Source organism: Mus caroli, chromosome 18, assembly GCF_900094665.2.
Source record: "Mus caroli chromosome 18, CAROLI_EIJ_v1.1, whole genome shotgun sequence".
Lineage (NCBI taxonomy): Eukaryota > Metazoa > Chordata > Mammalia > Rodentia > Muridae > Mus > Mus caroli.
The window spans coordinates 30,150,742-30,161,961 of NC_034587.1; the positions used below are offsets into that span (position 1 = coordinate 30,150,742).

The following is an 11,220-nucleotide window of genomic DNA, read 5'->3' on the forward strand; positions in this document are numbered from 1 at the left end:
ATACACTTGAAGTGACTTTAAAGACCACGTGTTTACCAATAAAGAAGTGGGTTCCCTACAGGGGAAGGCAAGTGAGTGAAGATGGCAAAATCAGCTGCCATTTCCTTTCTTTTGTCTCTTGGAACTATCCCAATTCAGTGACCACATCTGGATCTCTACATTGCTTCTGCCTGTGCAATATCTAGCTGCTGATCAGAATCATATCTGATGTCACGCCAGATGAATCAGGCTTTGGCATCTTCCCTTATCACTGTAAGAAGTAGCGATGGGAAGACGCCATGACCCAGACATGGTATCATAACCTAAATTTAAAACTTGCAGGGCTCCAGAAAAGTCCGTCTTTAAAGTCATCAGCAAAGCAGAAACTTTCTGAGCCTCCTGCCATCGCTACAATCTTTTATTCCTCATCCTAATGCCAGAGAACTGGGTCCAGCTGTGCTGCTCCAGCTGTTGAAGGCCTTCTGGGAAAACTTCACCTCTGACTCCAGTCTGTGCTTTCCCCCGAATGGAATCATTTACCAATCCCTGTGCTCGCTCCTTCCCTGGCTCGGTGTGGTCTGTGACATTTTCAGGGACTCACGTGGAGCACCCAACATCATCGCTCTGAGCAGTGACTCCTAGGAACTTCCCGAGGACCAGACTGTTGCAGGCTCTGACACGCAAAAGTGGGGAGAGTGAACTGGGTGTCAGGAGGGCCTGGGGCAGCCGGCTGAGCTCTAGGAGAGTAGGGGCTCGGTTCGTGTCAACAGCTGGACCTTTCTTTCCTGCTCCCAGTACTGTACTGGCGCTGCTCCAATCAGAAGGCTGCGAGACATCCTCTCAGGCTAGCCCTGACTCACTTGGCTACTCTTATCTTGTACTTCCTTTCAAACCCCAACCGGGGGTTGAAGCACAAATCTTAACCCAACCCACCATCCAGCTTCTTTCTCCATCCCTGATAATCGTGCTGCTGGGACGCATGCCTGGGGCCATCCAAAGATTTCCTGGCTGAGAGTATGAGCTGACACAGCTCAACAGGTCAGAAGCTGTCCCTCCCCTAGGAGGAGAGCATGCTGGACAGGTCTCTCTCTAGTGGCTTAGACCTGCAACAGCACCATCACACCACACACCTTAGGAGCCCCCACTACTCCTGGTAAGGCATCTTTCCTCCACCGAGACCTAAATAATAAGTTTCAAGGGCAGCTGGATGCTTGACTTCATCATTTAAAAAATCTTAATCACTCTGTAGACCAGGCTGGCCTTGAATTCAGAAATCCGTCTACCTCTGCCTCCCAAGAGCTGGGATTAAAGGCGTGCGACACCCCGCTCTGCTACCAGTTTTCTTTAATCAAGCTTAGGCACTCACCCTGATTCTGAGTTTTTGAAGATGAGACTAACTGGTCCTTTTCTCATATAATTCAATTTTTCATTGTTCCTGTTTCCAGTATTATGACTACAACTGCCCGGTTTCAGTGAAATGCCTTCAACAAAAGTTATGTTATCCCAAGGCTGCGTTCATTCTCCAAAATCTGTCATACAGGAACACTGAATGAAGAGGGACATTGCCAGTTCAAACTGGACAAAGGAGATAGATGGTCAGGGTGTGCATGGTGGAACAGCATCAGTACCAAGCCCCTAAAGTGACTGCGGGTGTTAGAAGGTGTTTTTTCCAAGCAGAAAAAAAAAAAAAATCAGTCATAGAAACTGCCCAGTAGGAAAAAGATGTCAAAATGATGACAGGGTATCATCTCTAAAAGCATATCTAAGCATGTAGCAAGTGTTTAGGGCAGAGCTAAAAAAATAAAAATAAAATAAAATTTTAAAAGAAAAGGAAAAAGGTGAGGGAAATTCCTGATGATTTTGCTAAAGTTAAAATTCCATAGATTTGGCTAGCTTTATTTCTTTTCTTTTACATCATCAATTTAGAATTCTATAAAGAAAGAATGACATCAAGGAAAATCATTGGCCTAGGAGAAGAGAGCCCGTAGGCGTTTAGGTGTTATATATATGGAGGCAGAGAACACTGGAAGATCAGGGAGACTCCAAGTTCAGGCAACAGCATGGGTGAATATGGGCTGTGCATGGACTGGGAAGGGGCGGTGAGGGCTGATACCTGAGCACAGTCCTTGCAGGTCTGGAGGCTCTCCCTGCTTGGAGGGGCAGTTCCACGAGAAACAGAGTTGGAACTGTGTTTCAGTGAAAAGTTTTCTTACTGTGTGTCTTTCCAGTTCTTCTCAGGAGCCTCTTCATCCTGCAAGTACTAGTACGGATGGTGCTAACTTACAACTTTTCTAACTGTAACTTCGCATCAATTACGGATATATATTGTAACATAATTTTTCATGACCTGACTGGAGATTTGAAAGGGGTAAGTGAAGAGACTTTTTTTTGACATATGTATGTATGTATGTATGTATGTATAAAGTAGGGGCAAATATCACAAAAACTCCAATTTGAGTCTGTAAGAAAGGGAAATAATTTTGGGGAAAAAACTATCCCAACTCTCTTAGAAGTGGGATTTTAAATGTGTGTATCCACAAGGCTTTTACAAAGCAAGAAGAGGCTGACAACAGATATGGATATTGGTTTACTGCTTGGTACAGAATGGGAATCCTTGTGAGATAAGAACTCAGGAGAGGGACAGCTAAGACATGAAGCCGTGTTCCATAGCTTTTCTAGTGTTCTAGATCTTTCAGGATATTGTTATGAGACATGGAAGTCTTTAATTTTTTAAAAATATATAGTGGTAACTATTTCTTTGAAAATGTACATTCTTAGGTACAGTGTGAGAGAGAGGCAGGTATGAATGACTATAAAGCAGATATAGACATTCAAAGAATAATCGTTCTTTGCTGCAAGTGGGTTTTAAGTGCCAGGTGCAGGAATTCCTGCTTGGGTGGGGCTAGGCTTTCCTCTGAGAACCTAGAAAAAGCAGAAAACTGGATGTTTCACCACCTTGTCCATCATATAGGGTCACGTCACTCAGCGGAAACTAAACCCTGGAAGCAAAGGGCTGGGGAATGCTGTTCCCTCCGACTCAGTTCTTTATCCTAACTTGCTTTCTTCCAGGCTAAGTTCGCCAAGTTCGAGCAAATCGAGGACTGTGAGAGCAAGGTGAGTAAAGTGGTCAGCAGCTCTAGTTCCCCCCCCCCCCCCCGGGGTGGCCCGCATCCGGAAAGGGATCTGGGGAAGAGCCCCCAGGCGGCAGCTGAGCTCCAAAAGATGCTGGCTGTTGAGCCGATAGGAGACATCTGGGCTGCTCAGTCTAGGACTCCACTTCTCTGGTTTAGGAGAAAGTGTGTTTGCGGAGCAATTTGCAATAGGCATCCCCTTCTGCCCCAGGAAGAAAGACCTGTGGGAAACCCAGAGGAACGAAGTTGAAACACCATGACCCTGGGTCCCAGGGCATCTGCTGTCAGCACGGTCTCTTCACAGCCACCTCAAAGGATGGGCGGAGCTAGCATGGGTGGAAGGAAGCCTTTCCAGTAGGCGCTCTCGGCTACTCTTGCCAGGCACCTCCCTCCTGTGGGTTGATTCCGTTTTCCTCTTCTCAACCGACTCTGGATTCTGATACCAGACACCATCCTGGTGTCTTTCCCTCCTATCCCCATCCCCTTCCCTGTCCCTTTCATTCAATTTTCAATATCTGGCGGGTTTTTTTTTTTTTTTTTTCTCCCTGAACTGCGCCGCTTGTGAGCAGCCAGCTTGTCTCCTGAAAATCGAGAACTATACTCTCAATCCTATCCCTGGCTGCCCTTCACTCCCCGAGAAAATATTTGCCTGGAGAACAAGAGCTGCCCTCATTGGCCACTGCCCAGGCTACCCTGAAACTGAGGTAAGCCCAAAGTATCAAATGCCTGCCTTTGCAATGAATGACTGGGGAGAAAGAAGCCCTGCGTAAAAGTGGGGCTTTAAGTGCGGTGTTGTTTTTGTTTTGTCTTGTTTTGTTTTTCTGATCTTAACGTTTCAGGAGCAAATGAGCCAAGTTGTGATTGTCAGTCGAGCTAACCTTGACAAAGACTCCCAAACACAATCTACCTCCGGAGTTCTATTTTTGTTGTTGTTGTTCTTTGGTCTGAGTTTTGATTGTAAATCTGAGTTGGTGTTTTCAGGTGTGATCAGTGAGCCTCCTATGTTAGCAGATTGTTCTCCTGGCTCCTGAAACATGACAGTTTAAAAGACTCAGTTTCAAGACACACAAACCAGACCTCCAAGATTCCTGGGTTTGGTGCCCCTTACAGGTTCGCTGTTCGTTGGCTGTGTAAACATCGCTTTTTAATAGTGTGCTTTTCCTTAACTTTCACATTCATTGCCCCCATTCCACTTCATTGCTTGTGTGGATGGAATTGCAGTCTCTTTTCATAAGGTATTTGTGTACGCAGTTAGACATGAATACGTGAAGAATTAAAAGTACTCACTCCAGAGTGCCTTACTTTAAACCCTAGTCCTATAATTTCTAGTTTCGGAGATTTAGACAAAGTGCTTAGCCTATGGTGCTTTGGTAAAAATAAGAACGACAGTGCAGCATCCTATGCAGGGCTATTGTGGGAATCAAATGAGTGATAGCGCTTGGAGCCGTGCCTAGCACACAATACTTCCTCAACATTTATTTCACTTGGCAAGCGAAGTAGAATATTTGTCTTCATTATGACATGCTTAAGAAAACAGACATATGTTTGTGTGTGCATGCATGTAAGTATATGTAGATACATGTGTAAAAGTGTTAACTTAGTGAACTTTGTCTAGTATTTCTGTGTAAATGTAGATAAGACTATCATGTTTTGGGGCTTCAAGACTGAACTCCTAGAGTTCAGTCAGCCTGGAAGTGAAAGTCACCCAGGCTGAGCTTACAGGAGAAAAGTAGTAGTAGGCAGCCATATGAGAAACTGGCCGGAGTTTGCCTTCTTTTCATAGAAACCCTAACAGATGTGCAGATAGACACAATATCAAAATAGCCAGGGCTCAGGAGACAAACATGATTAAACTTGTACACTTTGTGTGAAAAGGGGAGAACCTGGAGGAATTTATCTTAGCTCCTTCCCAGACCAAAGATGAAGTCGGAGGAGACTGGAAGATTATTGTTTACCTTGGGAAATTCTATCCCTGGGAGGTCCAGTCTCTCACAACTCTAGGGCAGTCCATTTGAAGAACTGTACCGGAATCCTCTTCAGAGTCGTAGGGTGGGTATGCGAGCCAGAAAACTTCAGTTTCAAAGAACAGACTGGGTTTGCTGAATGATATGTACTGAGGCCCAGAAGACAGCTTGTGCCTCTGGGTACTTATCTTGTCAAGGAGATTAGGAAACTGTAAGTTTATTCTCTCATTTAATTATGCAATAGACATCCAACGTTTCTGATGTAGAAAACGCTGCACTCAGTGTTGTGGGGAATACCCTTGATGCAATGGCAGTGAGAGCCAAGTAAATGACACCTACTTAGAAGTCCTTGCAGAGTTTCAGAAGGAACTATCTGACTCCATAAAGCAGAGGCTTTATGGAGGAGGTGCTGAGAGAGACAGGGCATTTCTCTGAAGAAGCACATGCAATCATACCGTGACCAAGTATCTGGGGAATTTTGGGGGGAAGGGATATGAATAGAAACATAGTGCCACTCAGCCAGCCTTTAAAGATAGAAAAAAACTAATGTTGACTATTTCCCCTTATTCCGCAGAGAAATGACGGTACTCAGGAAATGGCACAAGAAGTCCAAAACATCTGCCTGAATCAAACCTCACAAATTCTAAGATTGTGGTATTCCTTCATGCAATCTCCAGAATAAAATTAGCTTTCAGCTTCTGCTATGAAAATCTCTATCTTGGGTTTAGTGGACATAATACTAAGGGTGTGACACTTAGAAGAACACTGATGTTTATTCTTTAATTACAGAAGGGGTTCTTAACTTATGTTTTTGGCATATTGCTTTCTTCAGTATAGGTGCTTTAAATGGGAAATGAGCAATAGTCCGTGAATGGAAATATCTGTACTGTTAATGACCAGCTTCTGAGAAGTCTTTCTCACCTCCCCTGCACACACCTTACTCTAGGGCAAACCTAACTGTAGTAGGAAGAGAATTGAAAGTAGAAAAAAAAAATTAAAACCAATGACAGCATCTAAACCCTGTTTAAAAGGCAAGGATTTTTCTACCTGTAATGATTCTTTTAACATTCCTATGTTAAGATTTTACCAAAGAAGAAAACGACAGTTCAGGCAGTCACTGCCATGATGAGGTGGTCTGAAAGAAGCTTGTGGAATCTGGGAGAAACTGCTGAGATCATATTGTAAATCCAGCTGTAAAAGGGTTTAGACCCAGGACAGTAGGATTCACAAGCAGATCTCAAGAGCCTTGCACATCTACGAGATATATATTTAAAGTTGTAGATAATGAATTTCTTATTTATTTTGTGAGCACTTTTGGAAATATACATGCTACTTTGTAATGAATACATTTCTGAATAAAGTAATTCTCAAGTTTGTTTTATTTATTTATTTATTTTGGTTTTTCGAGTCAGGGTTTCTCTGTGTAGCCCTGGCTATTCTGGAGCTCACTCTGTAGACAAGGCTGGCCTCGAACTCAGAAATCTGCCTTCCTCTGCCTCCCGAGTGCTGGGATTAAAGGCGTGCGCCACCACATCCGGCTTTCAAGTTCGTTTCTTATGAATGGCGTTTTGAATTTGGTTAAGCAATTTTCATGCGTACTTTTCTAAGGGACATCACGGTTGTCTACATCTTTATTGCCACTCAAGCCGACATCCCATGGGCCACACTTCCTTTTATCTGGTATCAACCCTCCCTGCAGGAGAAAAGGTCTTCATAGGTAGTTGCCTCTTGGACAAATGACTGGAGTGCATTTTTTTCAAATATTTGCACCAGTCACTCCCTCCCACTGTGAATCTTTCTTCACCTCAGAATAGATAACACAGGTGAAAATGAACACTGGGTGTTAAATTCATTCCTGAACACCTCTGGTAAGACACCCTACCTCTTGTCCTCAGAATCTTCTGAGCATTGCTAGCAAAGGCGACCTTGGCTGCAGAGCTCAGGCCAAGTAAGAGTAGATGTAAACAGCTAACCTGCTCCCCCACCCTACACACACTCTAAGAAGAGATGTTCACTTGAATACTGTTTTGAAGGTTAGAACTAACCCATTAATGAAAAGAAAAGTCGAGTGTCCCCAGACCTGTCTTACTTGTTGGAAGCGACCCTGTTTGAATGTTAACTGCCTTGTCAGCCATAAGTGCTTACTTACAAAGTCTTGGCCTTAGTGGAAAAGTACTAGCTTAGTTGAGATTTCTGTGGGAAAAGTTGAAGCCTTTGTAGGAAAGTACTACCCCCAGTTAAGAACAAAAAGCTATAGATCTTGTGGACAGGTACCTAGCAACCCATTCTGTTCTGTTTCTCCTGCTGAACTTTTTACCTGGCCAGTATCCTGCTTTTGGGAACAGGTGCATCCCCCCAGAAACAAAGCGATTCTGCATCGTCCCCCTCAGCATATCCTGCTTCTATGGGTATAAAACTTGCCTGGGAAAAATAAAATTTGTCAGCTTGATCAGAATCTTTGATTTGCTGTTCGTTCTTTGTGTTTCTTGCCCCCCCCCTCTCCACAGGTGGTTCCTTAGACCCTGTTCAACTGTCACCAAAGAGCTACTTATGAGCACCAAGTAAATATTTACAAAGTGCCCACTGTGGGCCAAGTTTCCTGAGGTGAAGTTTGTGTTGAACCCATAGTTACAAAAGTAAGTAAGACAGAGCTCATATCCAGAGAAGCTCAGAGTGGAACTGAATAGGCAGTTGTCTGTAGTCCTTAACAAATTGGCCAGTGAGTGTTCCTTTGATTTGAGTAAAATCAAGACAGGCACACTTTCAAAATTCTTCCTCTAAATTCCTTACCCAGAGCTTTTAAGCACCACCCTAAGAAAACTCCACTGGGTCTAGAAAAGGCAGGAATCATCAATTCTCAGAATAGAAGTGTGGAGGCCTGATATTTTAAATGTATTAACTCTGTCTTACTACAAATTAATTCTCCCTTTTACTAAATCATGATAAAAGGTATTATAGCATTTTTCTTAATCCCTTTAGACCCAATTGCCCTAAAAGTGACTTCTACCCATTTGGTAGAGTTCATAGGACAGAGTACCAAAGGAAAGGAGTGCTCTGAGGAGGAGACCATTAGAAGATAACTCCTGTTGTTGAGGACAGCAATACCAAGCACATGCCTTAAGAAAACTGCACTGGAGAGATTGGGAAACATCTGGACAACAAGAGGGACTAGTGTCCATTGCTCACTGCAAGCCAGGGAAATGAGCTGTCCTCACCAGGCAGAATGGAAAATTCTGTAACCCATCAGGCTATAAGTAGGGTACTGTACTGACTAGTATAATGGCAACTTGACACAAACTAGAAACATCAGAGAGGAGGAAACCTCAGCTGAGAAAATGCCTTTATAATATTCAGGTATATGGCATTTTCTTAATTAGTGATCAATATGGGAAGGGCCAACCCATTATGGGTGGGGCCATCCCTGGGCTGGTTCTAAAAAAGCAGGCTGAGCAAGCCATGGGAAGCAAGCAGCAACCCATCATGGCCTCATATTAGCTCCTGCCTTCAGGTTCCTGCCCTACTTGAGTTTCTGTCCTTACTTTCTTTGATGATGAAGAGTGATGTGAAAATGTAAGCCAAATAAACCCTTTTGTCCTCAACTTGCTTTTTTGTCATGGTATTTCATCCCAACCATAGAAACTCCAAGACAGGTGCTTAAAAACATCTTACCTGTGCATGGAAGTATCGTTAGACCAAGGCTAATGGCTGCAACGATCTAACTTAATGAATTGAAAAAAATAATACTTAAAAGAATCGGTTCCTAAGTAACTTAGCTGTATTGCTATATTCCACAACAAACCACAAGGGTGTTTATGAAGTAAAGAATGTCTCACACACATGCGAATGTATCCACTCAAACACATATATATACATATACATATATACATATGTACATATATATACACATATATATACATATATATGTACACATGTATATACATGTATACACATATATACACATGTATATACATATATATACATTAATAATTAAAATAGATCTTTAAAGAATGAAAGAAAAAAGAAAACAAAAGGGAAGAGAGGGGGAAGGAGTAAGAGAGGATCTTGAGGACAGAAGATCTGTAAGAACTATTGTGTCCTGTTAGGGAAGGTGGCACACCTTTTATCTAGAGTCAGAAGGCAGGCAAATATTTATGAAGACAAACTTCATTTATAAAGTTTCAGGCCAGCCAAGCTATACAGTGAGAGCATGTCTCAAAAATAAGGAGGAAAATATGGTGCTGTAGTATAAAAAGTACCACTAACTCAAAACTAACATAGAAGGTAGAAGGTGAAACATTAAATTAATTATTACAATATTGAGAACAAGCAAAAGAAGCTTATCCTAAGTACTGCCATTTCCTTTTCAGACTCCTTTTAATTGTAGTGAGAAACTAAAATCAAAATCCCAGGCCCTAGGGGAGCTTGGAAATTCCTAACAGCTGAACAGTTTCTATTTTAAGGAAACAGTTGTCCAAGTCCAGATATCTCAGGGACAACTTCTCCATCTTGCTAGTAAGATCAAACTAAGTTCAGGTTTCCAGGCCCAGGAACCTACTCCTATCCTTATTGATAGAAACTCCCTTGTTCAACTTCTTATGTCAAAATATGATTGGACAATGCTATAGTATACCCTGCTCCCCCTCGCTTCACAGTTTTGATTCCATTCTTTAAATAGTGTCCCTTCAGAGTTGCAGCTCAGCTCCCAAGTCTGTTCTTTGGCCCTAACTAGTAGACGCTTAATTACAATAAATTTTTGTCATCTGCATGGTGTTTGAATTATGTTGGATTTAAGCAGACCCCACAACAATAACTCAAGATATTTAGGAAACAGAGAAGATACAAGCTTAGATTCTAGCTATGATAATTATGTGTAAAATAAATACACAGTGAATAGTTTTAACTGGAGGTGTGGCATTAAAATATTTGAACTAGACCAATACCCACCCAAATGCTACAGCCTGGATGCTCCCCAGGAGATCCAAATTGACCAAGGACACAAGTGAGAATTTCACCCAAATACCCATGCCAGCTGGAATATCCACACAGCCCAGCTGACATGGGACCTACACCCCCAACTCTCCACCCTCTATCCCACTCCTCTAAGCTCCACCTTCCTTCTGATCCAATTCCTCACCCAGACCAGGTCAGAGACCTAGCTGATACCTGCCCAAACTCTGCAGCCTGATCTTCCCAGGAGGTCAACAGTAACCAAGGGCACAGGAGGTCCACACTAACCAGAGACAACACTGCCTGCCTCCAAGGAGACCATCTCTAACCCAGGTAACAGAGCTCTACCTGCCTCCAAGGAGTCTGGTTCCAGTCAGAGACACCCAGGCCAGTTAACACCAGAGAGAACCAGATGGTCAGAGGCAAGTGCAAGATCATAAGCAACAGAACCCAATACAATTTGGCAACATGAGAACCCACATCTGCCACCACAGCAAACCCTGGCTACTAGAACACGCATGAAAAGCAAGATAATGACCTATAATCCCATCTCATGAAGATGATAGAGGCTTTAAGGGGAATATAAAGAACTCCCTTAAAGATATATGAGAAAACATAGACAAACAGGTAGAAGCCCTTAAAGAAGAAACAAATAAATCTGTTAAAGAAATACAGGAAAATATAATGAAGCAGGTGAAAGAATTAAACAAAACAGTCTAAGAAGTAAACATAGAAATAGAAACAATTTTAAAAAACATACACACACAAAGGGAAGCAACCCTGGAGATGGACAACTTAGGAAATAGATCAGGAGCTACAGATGCAACAATCACCAACAGAATACAAGAGATAGGAGAGAGAATCTCAAAAGTAGAAGAAACCATAGAAAATATTGACACATTAGTCAAAGAAAATACAAAGTGTAAAAAGCTCCTAACCCAAAACATTGAGAAAATTCAGGATACAATGAAAAGATCAAACATAAGAACAATAGGAATAGAAGCAGATGAAGAATCCCAGCTCAAAGGGTCAAAAGCCATCTTCAGCAAAACCATAGAAGAAAACCTCCCTAACCTAAAGAAAGAGATGGCCATAAATGTTGAAGAAGCCTACAGAACACCAAACAGACTGGACTGGAAAAGAAAATCCTCCAGTCACATAAATAAGCAAAACACTAAATGCACAGGACAAAGAAAGAA

At 42.4% G+C, this 11,220-nt stretch overlaps 1 protein-coding gene across 1 annotated transcript; it reads left to right on the forward strand.

Annotated features, from left to right (window-relative positions):
- The first annotated feature begins 2,028 nt into the window (after nt 1–2,028).
- Nucleotides 2,029–6,450, forward strand: Tslp (thymic stromal lymphopoietin). The gene is made up of 5 exons (XM_021151091.1): nt 2,029–2,043; nt 2,208–2,347; nt 3,049–3,093; nt 3,680–3,814; nt 5,649–6,450. Exons 1-5 carry the CDS (start codon nt 2,040–2,042, stop codon nt 5,754–5,756), a joined length of 432 nt encoding a protein of 143 aa, XP_021006750.1. The 5' UTR covers nt 2,029–2,039; the 3' UTR covers nt 5,757–6,450.
- The last annotated feature ends 4,770 nt before the right edge of the window (nt 6,451–11,220 follow it).

Excerpts from the sequence above, each read along its gene's own strand:
- Tslp (XM_021151091.1), top strand. Across the intron at positions 2,348-3,048 it reads TGACTGGAGATTTGAAAGGG|GCTAAGTTCGCCAAGTTCGA; the intron begins GTAAGTGAAGAG and ends GCTTTCTTCCAG. Across the intron at positions 3,815-5,648 it reads CAGGCTACCCTGAAACTGAG|AGAAATGACGGTACTCAGGA; the intron begins GTAAGCCCAAAG and ends CTTATTCCGCAG.